Here is a 17,012-nt window from a genome sequence, read left to right on the forward strand (position 1 = left end):
AGAAAGAGAAACAGAGCCGGGAGCGAATTTAGCAAGCTGAGGGGAGCAGAGTGCGAAATAGTGGGGAAATAAAAAAATCTCCAGCCAACCTGGAAAACCTCTCCACAAAAGTAGAAAAGAAAGAAAACAGTTTTATTATTGAATAAACATTAAACCAGAATGTGGTGCATCACAGGCAATCTGCTAAAGATTGCAGAGAGAAATATAACTCTTTATGTAGCTAAGTAGATGCAACCCTTTTCATACATGTTCTCAAAGGATAACTCGTTCTCAAGTAAGAGCCCATGATAGCACCAGTTGTCACTCAGTTCCTCCTAAATTCACCTGGCGATTGGGGTGGCCACCAGTGTTTACTAATTGCCTTTACCCAAAGGAAAAATAAACTACTCATATCTTTATTAGGAGCCCTGGCAGTATAGTGGTTAGGAGCTCTGCTGCTAACCAAAAGATCGTGGTTAGAATCCACTAGCTGCTCCTTGGAATCCCTGTGGGGCCATTCTACTCTGTCCTGTAGAGTCACTGTGAGTCCGAATTGACAGGATGGCAACGGGTTTGGGTTTTTTTTTTTTTCCCCTCATACTTTTATTACAGGAGGTAGTTTTGCGCAACTTGGAACAAGGTGCCAACCCAAGTTAGGTTCCTACCCTCCCACAGGCTTGGTGACAGGGGCTCTATCTGCTTTGATCAGTTCTCTCTGCCTCTTCCACTGCCTGGATCCATGTGAAAGCACCACCCGAGCAGAGAACAAAGCCACGAGGTGGGAGGTGTGCTGCGTTTGCCTCCTCTGAGCAGGCTCATCGCTGGCTCCACACTGGATTTTGAGGCATTTTGTAGATTCATTGTTGTTCCCCCTCCCCAGAGAGTCTCCCTCCAACAGTTGGGGTTGGGCCCAGCCTTTATAATGTTTACCTGCCCCAGGTGATTCTAATCTGCATGCAGCATTGCGCACCAAGGCGCTAGGTCCTCCATTTCTGAGGCTGAGACCAGCCCCTGATCCAGGGAAGCTGAGGGGACTCTGCTGTCCATGGGATGTGGTGTCAGGGCTGGTCTGGGACCTGAAGGGTGGGTCAGTCCAGCCCAGAGCCCCATGCTACATCCGAGTGTGGGCTTTACCAGGAGGGGTGGGCGATAAATTCACCTGTTGGTCTCCCTGTAGGAGTTTATTGTCCCTGAGTGCCTCCTGGGACAATGGGCAGCAGGGACTGTCTTTCCCCATGGTGGGGTCCTCCCTGTATGTGGTTGTGGCACAAGAAGTTGGATATATTGATTCTAACCATTTAACAGCATATTTTTTGACACTCAGGATTGACTTCTCAAGACTGATCTTTGCCTGAGAAAGAAACCCGGAGTCTGGAATGGCTCTTTCCCAGGTAACTGTCATATTCTCAGTTGGTGGCTCTGTCCTCTCCTTTCTGAAATGCTGTTGTGAGATTTGCTCTTCTCCTCTGACTCCGACGTGTCCTGCCTGACACGTTGGCTTGCACTCACCCAGGGCCTTCCCTCTGTCCCCTCTCACCTCCACACAGATTCCATCTCACCATGACCCAGAAACAAGGGACTTGTGAAGAGGCTCTGTTTGGGGAACGTCCTCCTGGGAAGAGCTTCACACCAGGCCTGGGTGGGAGATAAGGAGTAGGCCCCATGGGGGCAGCAGGGTGGGTTTAGGGGCAGCATCTGAATGTCCTGTCAGTTCTCTATGGCCCAGGATTAAAGCAACCACACATCTATATGCTATATTAATATGTGGGACAGCTGGAAAATTCTAGAAAAGGAGATTGATAAGGGGAAACCTGCTGTGCCTGATTTTATATGCATTTGTGGCCAAATAACATGCATCAGTGTGTTTATGACTTCAGAATGTTAATGTTTTTGACTGGAGTGGGAAGTTCAGCAACAGACATCGGCGATAGAGGGTGTTTTATTTCCTCTTCCCCTGTAGGGTTGCTGTGAGTCAGAATTGACTCGATGGCAACAGGTTTGGGTTTTTTGGTTTTGGCTCTGACACAGGCATCCCATGCAGTGATGAATGGCAGAGCCCTGGCCAGTCCTCTTGTCTCAGGCTTTCCTTTAGTGGAAACGCTTCCAGTGTTGACTGCCGATCATGACGTTTGCTGAAATTTTCTTGTTTAATAACACTTCTTTTAATTTTTTATTTGGCCAGATTTTTAATTATCCAATATTTTTTCGAGGATCTACTGCTGTGAGTAATCTTTTTTCCTATTTTAATCTGTTAACGTATAACATCAATAGATTTTCTACTCTTGAATCATTGTCTTGTTAGTGGAATAAAGTCCATTTAGCTTATGTTAATGGCTAAATATCTAAATTTAAATTGATAAAATACTGTTATTTTACAACTATACAGTTTACACATGTACTTATTGGACAGACACTAGCGGTAAAGTTTTCCATGTATTTTTTTCATTTTTTATACAATTTTATTTACCAGGCTGTTATAATGTTAAGAGCCTGATGTAAATTAAATACAATTTATAACACCAAAAATGTTGAAAATGCATGGGAGTATAAAATGATAGATAATGAAATTCATCCCAAAAAAGTCTGTCGTTCAGAGACAACTCCTTTTATTGCAATTAATTTAAAAGAATATATGTGCATGTGTGTGCGTATATGTGTGCATGCAGGAGCACATAGTATGTATAAAAGACATATCATCATTTCAGAAATAAGTTTTTTTTTCCTAAATTTTATTTATTTTGTTGTGGTTGTTGAGAATATACACAGCAAAACATACACAAATTCAGCAGTTTCCACATGCACAATTCAGTGACATTCATCGAGTTGTGCAACAATTCTCACCCTCCTTCTCTGTGTTGTGCACCCCTTGTTAACATAAACTCACTGTCCCATAAGGTTCCTATTTAACCATGAATAAGTTTTATCTTTGTTTTAATCTTTGAAAATATGTATTACATGTTTTCTAGGACCTGAAACTTCTTCTACACTACCATGTTAATGAGTTAATGGTACAAAGAATAATAATTTCATTGTGTGTGTGTGTGCACGTGTATGATGACCATTTAATCCAGTTTCATTTTGTTGGCCTTGAACTTGTTTCAGATTTTCTCATTAGGAAAACCTCTGTCAGTGTACTTTTAATGTTGTATCTGTTACTTAACTATTGGATTTTTTAGGCTCAATTCTGAAGGCCAACCACCTGGGTTCAGAAGCAGGTTCTGTTTGACCTGAGGCGAGTTTTTTAGAGTCTTTAACACAGTTGTCTGCTCTGTAACGTGGCAACAGATCTGTCTCTAATTGGCTATTAAGTTGTTATACGAATTAGTACATATAAGGTGTTTAGAGTAGTGCTTTGCACTTGGGTAGTTTCAAAACTCTGTGGAGTTCTACTCGGCACACATGGGGTGGCCATGAGTCAGAATTGACTTGACAGCAACTCACCATGACAACATTATTATCTTCACATTTTTTTCAATTCTGACCTTTCTTAAAGCCACTGTGGAGTTTTATCATCCCTGAAGCCAGCACTCGTTCCCTAGCTCATCTAGAAATTGAATATCACTTGGTGTGTAGAACATAATATATAGACTTTTACAGAGATGATTCTGTGTTGACTGTTTTTCATTTGTATCTTTCTTTTCTTGTCCACAAAAATATATCCTCTGATAGAAAAGTATAATAAAATTAGGGACATATAACTTGTCAAAATTATCTTACTTGGATCCGTCAGAACATTCCTGTTGGTCAAATTGATCCTCAGTATCTCTTTCCACCTCACATTTTGTGTGAGGATAAGAACTCTTCCCCACTGCCACTTGGTGAAATGTGTTTTTCATTGCAGGGACTGTTGACATTCAGGGATGTGGCCATAGAATTCTCTCAGGAGGAGTGGGACTGTCTGGACCCTGCTCAGAGGGCTTTGTACAGGGAGGTGATGTTGGAGAACTACAGGAACCTGGTCTCTGTAGGTGAGGATAACTTCCCTCCAGAAGTCGGGATCTGCCCTTGTATATCATTGCATTTTCCCCAGTGAGTCTCCCTGTTTTGCTTGACTGAGATTGAAGCTGTGCGGATGCAGAAACAAAAAGCTTCATAATATGGCATCTGGACTTTAACCTTCCCCTTTCTTCAGATGATGTACACTTCATGCTAGATCAGTGGTGGTTCTAGAGGTTGAGTAAGCACAAAACCTAATGGCAGACTTCTGAAATATCTTATTCCTTGGTTTTCCCTGGGGCTTTTGGTTCAGTAGTTCTGGAAGAAAGCTAGGTATCTGCACACATAAAATATTCCTTAAGCATTCAGAAGGAGTCAGTGGATTATCTTGTGAACTATTTTTCTAGATCCATCTGTAATATCCTCTCTTCTCAGCTGAACAAAGGGCTGGGATTGTATTCTGGAAAAGCCACAGCACATCATGTACCTTTTTTCACATAAACAGGAGTCTTTCTGAGCTGAATATTATTTCCATTTTGGAGCAAGTTGAAAGAACTCTGAACTGTGGAGAGCGAGGTGCAAATAGCGTGAAAAACAAGCAGGTGGGTGGGAATGTATCAAAGGTGTCAACACAGGTAAGAGTTCAAATGAGCCGATGGGAAGCTGTACCATTAAATGTTGTTTGAGAAACTGTTACGGATTGAATTGTGTCCCCCAAGATGTGTCAGAATTCTAACCCCTATACCTGTGGATATAATCCCATTTGGGAATAGGGTTTTCTTTATGTCGATGAGCCCGTATCAGTGTAGGGTGTGTCCTAAACTTTATCACTTGTGAATTATAAGGAGCAGCATATACAGAGACACAAGGATGCACAAATAGGGGGAGAGAGATGCCACAAGAAGACTGCCAAGGAACCGAGGAACACTGGGGCTACAGGAGCTAAAGGAGACAAGGCTCTTCCCCAAGAGCCGGCAGAGAGAGCCTTCCCCTGTGGCCGGTGTCCTGAATTTGTACTTCTCCTAGCCTCCTGAACTGTAAGAAATTTCTGTTCTCTAAAGCCACTCACTTGTTTTATTTCTGTTAAAGCAGCTCTAGGAAACCAAGACAAAAAGTCTCCCTAAATGGGAGAGGTCTATGGAACAAAAAAGTTTATTTCTTGTGAGCTTTCTAAGGTAATTTTTCTTTCTCCCCACTTATCACTCTGCTTCAGATGTGGAAAAATTCATCCTGCCACTTTCCTTGGCAACTTCAGTGTTTTCTCCATTTAACATGCTGTTCCTTATTGGTCCAGGTGTGGGGATTTTTTCTTTATCTTAAGGTGCAGTCCATGCTGACTGTCATCTTTGATTTTCATCTTGAATATACCATGGACTGCCAGAAGACTGAACAAATATGTCTTGGAGGAAGTACAGCCAGAATGCTTCTTAGAAGTGAGGATGGCGAGACTTTGTCTCACTTACTTTGGATGTGTTACCAGGAAGGACTAATCCCTAGAGAAGGACATCATGCTTGATAAAGTAGAGGGTCAGCGACAAAGAGGGATACCCTCAATGAGGTGGACTGAGACAGTGGCTGCAACATTGGGCTCAAAAGTAACAATTGTGAAGATGGTTCGGGACCAGGCAATGTTTCGTTCTGTTGTACATAGGGTTGCCATGAGTAGGAACTAACCTGACAGTATGTAACAACAGTTACAAGCCACTCTAGTGGTGCTCTAGCTCATGCAAATAACTCTGTCAGGATCTACATCACGCTATTATCTGCCCCCTTATGACCTCTTTGGTACCTTGGCCTTGAGAGGCACAGGAAAGGCTGTTTATAAGGAGTCCTCTTTTTTCCTTGGTCTTTCCTATACTGAGTTCTCCATCCATAGAAATCAGAGCCGAGCTTTTCCTAGTTCTGACCCCATGCCCTCTCCAGGTTCCATTCCCATTTCACTTACTTGGAAGACCTTCTCATGGAATGGGAACACATTGGCTGCTCTTCTATTACATCTAGGGCCTCATGAAATTTCATGGGACTGTCTCAAGCCCCCTCTGCCTTTTCAGGCCTGTATTGGTTTCCTAGGGCTGCCATAACAAAATACCACAAACTGGGTGGCTTAAAATAAGAATTTATTGTCTCACAGTTCTAGAGCCTAGAAATCTTCAAATCAAGGCATCAGCAGGGCCATACTCTGAAGGCTCTAGGGGAGGATCCTTCCTTGCCCTCTTCCTAGCTTCTGGTGGTTCCTGGCAATCCTTGGAGTTCCTTGGCTTGTAGATGCATCACTCCAGTCTCTGCCTCCGTTGTAACATGGTGTTCTATCTTGTGTGTCTCTGTCTTTGTGTCTCTCCTTTTCTTATATGGACCTCATTTATATTGGATTAGAGCCCTAGTGGCACAGTGGTTAAGAGCTATGGCTGCTAACCAAAAGTTTGGCAGTTTGAATCCACCAGCAGCTCCTTGGAAACCCTATGGGGCAGTCCTCTGTCCTCTAGGGTCATTTTGAGTCAGAATTGACTTGATGGCAATGGGTTCTTTGTTTTACTCCAGTAAGACCTTATCTGAAGTATCTAGTGCAGCTATAACAGAAATACCACAAGTGCATGGCTTTAACAAACAGAAATTTATTTTCTCACAGTTTAGAAGGCTAGAAGTCTGAATTCAGGGCACCGGCTCCAGGGGGAGGCTTTCTGTCTCTGTTGGCTCCTGGGGAATGTCCTTGTCTCTTCAGTTTTTGTTTCCTGGTTCCTTAGAGATCTCCATGTGGCTTGGCATCTATCTTCCCCCATCTCTGCACGTTATCTATGCCTAATCTGCTCCTTTTATATCTCAAAAGTGATTTGCTTAAGACACATCCTACACTGATTACGTCCTCATTGACATAACAAAGAAAACCCATTCTCAAATGGGATTATAACCACAGGAATTTACAACACATATTTTTGGGGAATACAATTCAATCCATAACAACCTCATGTTAACTAATAGTATCTTTAAAGACTGTATTTCCAAACCAGGTCACAGGTAATGGGGGTTAGGACTTGAACATATCCTTTTCTGGGGACATAATTCAAACCATAACAAGGCCTCTCAGCCATTTCTTCAGTTTTCGCTTTTCCACATGCGAGGAGTATGTGTAATGGGAAAGTAGAGTGGGTCTTTTGAGATTCCTACTCTGTAATATTGTAGACAGTGGAGAGAGAGACTCTTTATTTGATCCTTACGGGGACCGTTTATCAGTCTTTCAGGAGCTCAGCCTGGGGCCTCTTGACAGAGCACACAGCTCCTTCCTAAGGACCCCACAAATCTTGACCCTTTTACTTTACTCCCATATCTTATATTTTTCTCCTTCTACCTAGTCTGAAAATGTAGAAAACCTTGGCTTTTCTGATTTCATGTTCTCCTAAGTTTGTGTGATTTTTCTGTCTGAAACTTGGTTTTGAATACACCTTCCTAGAGTCTGAAATGTCATCGTCTTTTTCTGGTGTGACATCCCACCCTTTAGGTGATGGACAACTTCTGGTGGATTCTCTGGAGGGGGTTTATTGGGTAATAGGAAATTCTTGCAGGAGAACACTTTGATTAGTATGTTACAGTATTATCATGCTACTTACAGAAGTGCCCCTTGAAGCCACAGAGTAGTGTGGTCAGCATGTTCCCAGATGCTGAGATAGAAAATGTCGTGAGAGTCTGATAAGTCATTTAGGGATCTTCCTGGTTTTTGTAGCTATCACAAAAATGTCACTCAAAGGCATTGTGGCAGTGCTGCTCAAATATACTGATGATCATCCTCTTTGAACTGGCAGTTACAGTTGTAGGAATTTATCCTCGAGACAGTATTTTCCAAGTTCACAACCTTACGTCTGAAGTTTTTGACCAAACTGTTGTTCACGTCACATTGTTCATCCCATGTTTATTCTCCTTCAACAAATATAATTTTGAGGCCTCTTATTGAGGGAGCTTAGGAAGTTGAATGATGCCTACATTTTTTAACTGTACCCTGATTTGTTTAAGCCACTGTTACTTCCAGCTTGCACATTTCCATCTAGTGTAAATGAACTTTTTTTTTTTTTTAAATCATCAGTTACATATTTTGGATATCTGCAGTGTATGGGAGCTTTTGGAATGTGGAATGGATATTGTTTTATATATTATACAAGAAGACTTCCCTCTTGAGTTGAGAGTTGTAGCTCAGGAGTAGTTTTGCCAAAACCTATACAACCTCCAGAATTCTGTGAAATGATATCTTAGTTATTCCTTTCACTTCTGTTTCATCTGACTTAGTACCTGTTAAACTACACTTTTCACATTAAATTGGATTTTTTTTAAGTTGGCAATTTTGGATATTTTGAGAATATACTTAAGTTACTGTCTTCATTCCAGAAATACCATTAAATTCATTTGCTGTAATTTATGTAAAACACAGTGCTTTTTCTATAGTATATTTTAAGTTTTCTAAACACACCTTGTTGAGTTTTAAGGTCCCTAGGTGGTGCAAACGGTTTGCACTCCACCACTAACCTAAAGGTTGGTGGTTCAAACTCACCCAGTGGTACCGTGGAAGGTAGGCCTGGCAATCTGCTTCTGTTAAGATTACAGCCAAGAAAACCCTATGGAGCAGTTCTACTTTGTAACACATGGGGTTGCCATGAGTCAGGGCTGACTTGACAGCAATTAACAACAACAACAAACATAACTTGTTGGGTTTTACTTGAATATTCGACTTTTTATGTTTTGGTACAAATGCTTTATTCCGATAATTATTTTCCCTGTCTAGGTATACTGAACTAATATTTAAATATCTCATTGTAATTCATAGGAAACTTAACTAGTTTCTTGTATTTCATAAGTTCTGCAAATAGCATTCTGCAGTTAACCCGTGAAGGCTGTTTTGTTCCTGTCTTCCCTTTTAAACTGAATTCCATAAAAATCCACCTGGTCCTTGTGATTCAGATCTTGGTGCTATCCTGTTTTTCTCTGGCCACTATTGGCTTTTTATGTTATTGACCACCTCTGTATAACAACCTCTTCCAAGGGTCTCTGTGGAACTGCCTGCAGTTGTTTCCACACTTAACTGCTGCTGCTAACACTGCCTTTCAATACAAGCCATTTCACTCTCTGGGTCATTTAGTTACTTGCCCTAAAGTTTACTTACATTCTCCTGATGATTTTTGTGAAGTCAGAATTTATTAATTTTGGATAAATGCACATTAATTCTCATTTATTCATAATAAGAACTATGTACTAATACATATAGTAAGAGCACCCTTGTCTCTTTTATGTCAGGGATTGTGTTAAGAGTTCCAAAGATATGATTTCAAATAACTAGAGGAGCCAGCAGAGGTTGTTATTGTTGTTAGTTTTTGTCGAGTCAGGGCCGACTCATGGCTACCCCATGTGTGCAGAGTGGAAATGTTCCATAGGGTTTTCAAGACTGTGACTTTTTGGTAGCAGATTGCCAGGCCTGTCTTCCAGGGCGCCTATGGGTGGGTTTGAACTGCCAAACTTTTGGCTAGTTGTTGATTGCTTAACTGTTAATTTTTCTCCTTTTCCCTTTTTATTTTCTTTTTAAATACAGTATGTAATAAATTTTAAAAAACGTGTAATATCCATGTATGTTATACAGCCCAAGAATATGATGAACACCTTTAAACCTATATGTAACACAAGGGTAAAATATCAGTAAATCTTGTATCTATCTATGTGCATAAAAATGGCATGGCAGGGGCATCTGACCTCCTCTAACTTCACAAGAGGGAAGGAGAATCAAGATCAACAGCCCAAGGCTGATTTCCTATGAGGCAGAGGTCAGACATGCCTCCACCCTCCAACCATTTTACCAATTCTGACACCAACCGTCCCTCCCACAGCACATTCTACTTCTCTGCTGAGTTCAGTAATTCATTGCAATGGCCACATGGGGCTCACAGCCAACACTCGCAGTTATGGGGTTTATTAGGGAAGTAACAGGTTACAGTTCGGGTTCAGGAATGCTCAGAATACAGTTCTTCCATCAGGATAGTCTCTTCTCAGCATTGGCCACAGGCATACCTGTCTTTGGCCCTCAGCCTGGTGTTAACAAAGCTCTCTTAGCTCTGCCAATAAGTACCCAGAGGCACCCCACTCCACCAGTAAGCCTTGGCCCAAAGGTGCTCAGTCTTATCTCCGTGGGTCGGCAAACCTAGCTCTACCAAGTGCCTGGAGGCACCCTACTCTGCTAGCAAGCCTTCTGCCCGAAAGCACTCAGCTTTCTCGCTCCTTGGGCTGGGAAGCCTACCGCACTGTCTCCTGCCAGTCTCCTGCCTCTGCTGCTACTGTTTTTCTGCTGCTGCTTCTCACCATCTTTGGTGTTACAGCTCGCTCTCTCTCGGTCTCCTGGTTCTAGGAATTTCTCAGTGCAGGGATCCAGGGTCCAAAGGACGTGCCCTTCTCCTGGTTCTTCTTTCTTGGTAGTGGTGAGATTCTCTCCTCCCACCTCTGGGATGGCTCATTTTAAGCCTAGTGGGATGGCAAAACTGATCAATCCCTTTGTTACAGTTCCATACACCTTATTTGCATAGTCCCACTCAGTCACTGTGTGCAAAGACTATGGCTAGAAGGCATATTAAGTAATTCATTGCACCACAATGTGCTCTTTGCCTCCCACCCAGTCATAATCCCCTCCTCAATTTTGGATTTATCATTCCCTTTATTAACTTATCTTAGTGCTTTATAGCCTATGTATGCTGATTTATTTTAATTTACCATCTTAAGTGTATTATTTACTGGCATTTAATACATTCTTTGTTGTTGTTAGCTCCCATTGAGTTAGCCCCTGACTCGTGGCAACATCATGTACAATGGGATCGGACCATTGTGATCTATAGGGTTTTCAGTGGCTGATTTTTTGAAAGGAGATCTCGAGGACTTTCTTCCTAGTCTGTAAACCACTGATTAAGTTTCTGGTGTTAAAAAAGTTGATTTTCGCTTTTTTTACTAGTTTATTCACTGTTTTTGTTGAAGACATACTTTAGGAGTTTTCCTTCTCTGCCATTTTTGCTGATGTAACCTTTCCCCAATTCTTTATAATACTGTGAAGGAGCCTGGGTGGTGCAAGAGTCAGGGGCTGACTCGATGGCAGCTAACAAGAAGAAGAACAATAATACTTTGTATTTACCTAAAACTGTTATTTTAAAAATCAGTGATTCTGCACATATTTCCCAGTTCTAATTTTATGTGTTCCTTCTAGAATAGAAGTCTTTTATAATTCTTCAGAATTTCACAGGCTGTAATTTTGTATAATTTTGTTTACTTATTATTTACCTGTTGTAGATTCATTTCCAGTTACTAAAGTGTTTTATTTATTAATTTTTATATGATTTACATGTGATAGATTTTTCAGTATGACTATACAGCAGTGGGTTTGAGTTTTTTTTGTTATTATGGAATATAACTGCAGAGCATCAATTGTTAATGTTGTAAAATGTCTAAACTGCATGGGTATAGGTGGATTTTTAACAGGTATTTAGAAGAATACTTTGCTATTCTTCTAATGGTGTTAAATTCTTCCTGACTTTCCTATTACAGTTTTAGCTTTGCAATTCTGGGTTGCCATTTATCTTATTCATTACAGAAATTTCTTTGTGGGTTATTTACCATTACATTACATAGTGCTGTGCTTTAGCATTTATATAAAAAATTATACAGTAAATATGCATTAATATAATATCTCTTCAAATATGAAGCATTCATTTGTCTACTGCCAATCAGAGTGTGCTTTGGGGTGGTGGAAGGAGCCCTGGTGGCACAGTGGTCAAAGAACTTGGCTGCTAACTGAAAGTTTGGCAGTTTGAACCCACCAGCCATTCTGTGAGAGAAATGTGGCAGTCTGCTTCTGTAAAGTTTAACAGCCTTGGAAACCCTATGAGGCAATTCCACTCTGTCCTATAGGATAGCTATGAGTCGGAATTGACTCGACAGCAGTGAGTCTGGTTTTGGGGTTTGGGGTGGTGCTGGAAAAATCCTCCTTCTTTCAAGGCTTATGTATGTCTAAGCAGTGTCAATGATTTAGTCACAGGGTCTTTGAAACTAAGTTTTCCTTAAAATAATATGAATTACATGTAATCACCTTTTATTAAAGAATCCTATTCCTTTTGTGTTCCCAAACATTACATGGTTGAGAAATTTCATAAATCTGTTCATTATGAGTATTACTTTTGGTGTAATATTGTTTTTCAATATAAAATATTCATTTTCTAACTCTAGTTAATAGAAAGTTATGTTTCTTTATATCTTTCAGATATCTTTGCTAGAAAAGTTATAAACAAATTATTACCAAAACAGGACAATAATAAAGGAGAACTACACCATCCAGTGATCTTAGAAAGACATGAAAGCCATGGCATTGAGGATTTTGACTTCAGGGAAGTTTGGGAAAATATGCATGAATTTGAAAGTCAATGGGGATATGATCAAAGAAATTACAAAGGAATGACTACAACCCAGAACAAAAATCTCAGTGGTACAAAAGAACAGCACAACAAATCCTGGAATAACTTACATCTGGAGCAGAGTATTTCTGTGAGAAAAAGTATGTACCAATATTTGAAACATGACAAGTCATTTATAAGGAATCTGTTAAAACTAAAATATAACATAGGCTATGCAGCAAACAAGTCTATAAAATATTTTGAAAATAGGCTTGGATTAAACTTTCCATCATATCTGGATGAACTGCAGAGATTTCAAACTGAAGAGAAAATTTATGAATGCAGTCAAGTTGAGAAGTCCATAAAAAATTGTTCCTCAATTTCATCACTTCAAAGATTTCCTCCTATTGTCAAAACAAACATTTGTAATAAAAATGGGAAAGATTTTTTGTCTCCTTTGCCTACACAACTCCAGACAACACACATTAGAGAAAAACCTTATAAATGTAATGAATGTGGGAAGACTTTTAGCCAATGCTCAGTGCTCACTAAGCATGAGAGAATTCATTCTGAGCACAGACCTTACAAATGTAATGAGTGTGGCAAAGCCTTTAAGCAGTTCTCCAACCTCACGAGACACCAGAGAATCCATACTGGAGAGAAACCATATAAATGTAATGTATGTGGTAAGGTCTTTAATCAAAATTCCCACCTTGTAAGTCATTGCAGAATTCATACTGGAGAGAAACCACACAAATGTAACGTGTGTGGCAAGGTCTTTAATCAAAATTCCCACCTTGCAAGTCATTGTAGAATTCATACTGGAGAGAAACCTTACAAATGTATGAAATGTGGTAAGGCATTTAACAAACGTTCATACCTTTGGGATCATGAGAGAATTCATACTGGAGAGAAACCGTACAACTGTACTGAATGTGGCAAGGCCTTTAGGCAATGGTCTAGCCTCAGGATTCACCGAAGAATTCATACTGGAGAGAAACCTTACAAATGTAACGAATGTGGCAAAGCCTTTAAGCAGTGCTCACACCTCACTAAGCATCAGAATATACATCCTGGAGAGAAACAACACAAATGTAATGTGTGTGGCAAGACTTTTATTCACGGTTCAGGTCTTGTAAAACATCAGAGAATTCATACCGGAGAGAAGCCACACAAATGTAATGAGTGTGGTAAAGCTTATATCCAAAGTTCAAGCCTTGTGGAACATCGGAGAATTCATACTGGTGAGACACCTTACAAATGTAATGAGTGTGGCAAAACTTTTACTGTACGTTCAAGTCTTACTAAACATAAGAGAAACCATACTGGAGAGAAACCTTATAAATGTAATGAATGTGGCAAAGCCTATACCAAATTTGCACACCTTACTAGACATCAGAAAATACATTCTGAAAAGAAACATTGTGAATCAGATGTAGGTGGCAGTGCTTTCATCCACAGCTCAACCCTTGGGGGTTGTCAGAGAGCACACAGTAGAGAGAAACCTTACAAATGTAATGAGTGTGGCAAATCCTTTAACTGGTCCTCACGCCTTACTCGACATCAGAGAATCCATACTGGAGAGAAACCATATAAATGTAATGTATGTGGCAAGGCCTTTAGTCAAAACTCAAACCTTACAACTCATCAGATAATTCATACTGGAGAGAAACCATACAAGTGTAATGAATGTGACAAAGACTTTAAGCAGTACTCAAGCCTCATTAGACATCAGAATATACATCCTGGGGAGAAACCTTACAAATGTAGTATGTGTAATAAGGCCTTTATCAGACATTCACACCTTTGGGGTCACGAGAAAATTCATACTGGAGAGAGAACCTACAAATGCATTGAATGTGGCAAGACCTTTAGGCAATGGTCTGACTTCAGGATTCACCAAAGAATTCATACTGGAGAGAAACCTTAGAATGTAGTGAGTGTGGTAAATCATTTAACCAAGTCTCCCAGTGGACTACACATCAGAATTCATACTAGGGAGAACTAAGTCTCTACTTCCCAAAGATTAATCAACCTCAGAAAGTCCTACATAGTGATTTAAAGTCAAAATCCTAGATGATGGTGTCAGTGTAACAAGATCTGTGCAAAGATAAATTCCTTCATTTTATAATGTATTTTTTTCTGATATTTGATGTTTCTTGAAAAGGCTATGTTACTATTGATGACTTGCAGCCTGGGATTGAAATCTGTTGATGTTATGCCTTTATCACAAGCCTTTCATGTGTCACCCTGATGGTCTCTGTGAAGGGATCAGTGAGATGAAAGGGCCTACTTCATTAGGTGAGGTTCATTGATATCTGTGTTCTCTGGAAGAACAAGGACACTGAATTTTAAGATACAATTTTTTATAAGTTTGAATGACAGCATGGGGAAGGGCAGAAAGTATGTAAAACTAAGATGTAAATCATGATGATTAATGCATTCAGGGTCCTCATCTACTCGTCTGACAGAAAGCCAATAGATTATTGGAAAGGATTGCTCTACCAGCTAACCATGAAACAGTGGACAGGCCAGGACATTGAGAAATTGAGATTTTGATGGAAGCAGAATGATAGTTTGTCTAGTTTTTCTGAGACTGCTTATGTGGAAGAAATAATGAAGAGGAAACGGTCACAATCTCTTTTAAAAGAAAATAGCTGTTGTATATCAAAGATCAATAATGTAGTCTAATATTTGGAAACTGAAGAAAACAATTGTCAGGAGAGCTGAAACAAAAGAACCAGAATACAGTGTACATTTGTAGGATTCACGGTTCACAACTGATAAATATGCATTTGGGTGTATTTTTATGTGGAATGTATCATAGTTAATCATGTTTTAATTAATAAAATTTAATCATATTTTTATAACCAAATGAATCATGTTTCTTCTATCAATTCAACTCCATCCTATCTCATTGGGGTACTTCATAACAAACACTGTTGTTAGGTGCCGGCGAGTCAATTTTGACTCATAGCGACCCCATGTGACAGAGTACAACAGCCTCATAGGGTTTTCTAGGCTGTAATCTTTAGGACAGCAGATTGCCAGGTCCTTCTCCTATGGAGCTGCTGGGTGGGTTTGAACCTCCAACCTTTTGCTTAGCAGCCAATTGCTTAACCATTGTGTCACCAGGGCTCCAGCAATACATTTTTTAGGCTCTCAAAAGTTGAATGGCATCCATAACCATTTCTTTGTGTTGTGTAATGTATAGTTTGAGGAATATAGACAAATAATTTGCACTTACTCTCTTTTCATTCTGCTTGTTGGATATTTATGTAGCTATAATTAAAATACTATAAAATCAGTGCTGTTGAAATGAACTCATGTGTCAGAGTAGAACGGCTCTCCATAGAGTTTCCACGGCTGTGACATTTCAGAAGAAAATCGCCAGGCCCTTCTTCCAAGGCATCTCTTGGTGAATCCGAACTGCCAACTTTTTAGCTAGCAGCCTAGCACTTAACCATCTGTACCACCCACCGACACCTTAAAATACTATAGCAGTGCAATTTTAGACTGCCCTCCTGTCTAAGTTATCTAGTGCTGCTGTAACAGAAATACCACAAGTGGATAGATTTAACAAAGAGAAATTTATTTTCTCACAGTCTAGTAGGCTACAAGTCCAAATTTAGGGCATCATCTCCAGGGGAAGCCTCTTGGTTCTGGAGGAAGGTCCTTGTCATCAATCTTCCCCTGTACTGGGAACTTCTCAGCGCAGGAACCTCCAGTCCAAAGGTTGTGCTCTGCTCCCAGTGCTGCTTTCTTGGTGGTATGAGGTCCCTCTGTCTCTGATTGCTTCTCTCTTATATCCCAAAAGAAATTGGCTCAAGACACAACCCAATCTTGTAGATTGAGTCCTGCCTCATTAACATAACTGCTGCCTATCCCCCCTCATTAACATCATACAGGCAGGATTTACAACACAGGAAAATCACATCACATGACAAAATGGTAGACAATTACACAATACTGGGAATCATGGCCTAGCCAAATTGATACACATTTTTGGGGGGACACAATTCAATCCATGACACTTCCTAACACCTGCATCACTATTTGATTATATTCCCACATGCCCTTACTTGTGCCTCAGTGAGACTTATGGTTTGCATTCCTTGATTTACATGAGGTTCAAGATACAAATACATTTAAGTATGTGAAAAATGTTTATATCTCCATATTACATATGTATTCTGAATATTAGGTTTTTATCAGATGTATGATCTGCAAATGTTTTCTCCCATTCTGTGCATGTCTTCACTTTCTGATAGGGAAAGCCCAAGAAGTGAAGCACAAAAGTTTTAATTTTCATGAAATGTAATTTATTATTGCTTTGATTGTTTGCTGTTTTGTTGTCATAGCTGAGACCATTGCCTAACCCAATCACAGAGATTTATACCTAGGTTTTCTTCTAAAAGTTTTATAGTTTTAGCTCTTATATTTCGTCCTTTGATCCACTTCGAGATTTTTTTAAAATATGGTATAAGGTAGGGGTCCAGCTTTATTCTTTTACATGCAGGCACTCAGTTGTCCCAGCTATTAAGCATCAGAGTTACTTTATTTGATTTGTTCTTCTTACCTGTCATTGAGTCGGCCTGACATAAGTATGACCCCATGCACAATGGAACAAAATGCCACTCACGTGATCAGTTACAATCAGACTATTGTGATCCAGAAGGTTTTCATAGGCTGATTTTCAGA

At 40.0% G+C, this 17,012-nt stretch overlaps 1 protein-coding gene across 1 annotated transcript; it reads left to right on the forward strand.

Moving 5' to 3' along the window:
• The first annotated feature begins 1,142 nt into the window (after positions 1-1,142).
• LOC101349972 (zinc finger protein 677-like) lies at positions 1,143-15,152 on the forward strand. Its single transcript, XM_023736384.1, is given in 5 exon segments — positions 1,143-1,370; positions 2,162-2,200; positions 3,821-3,947; positions 12,182-14,236; positions 14,239-15,152. Coding segments are annotated over 5 exon segments (2,307 nt in total). The 5' UTR covers positions 1,143-1,355; the 3' UTR covers positions 14,310-15,152.
• The last annotated feature ends 1,860 nt before the right edge of the window (positions 15,153-17,012 follow it).

Source organism: Trichechus manatus, unplaced genomic scaffold, assembly GCF_000243295.1.
Source record: "Trichechus manatus latirostris isolate Lorelei unplaced genomic scaffold, TriManLat1.0 scaffold00087, whole genome shotgun sequence".
In the NCBI taxonomy this organism is placed as follows: Eukaryota; Metazoa; Chordata; class Mammalia; order Sirenia; family Trichechidae; genus Trichechus; species Trichechus manatus.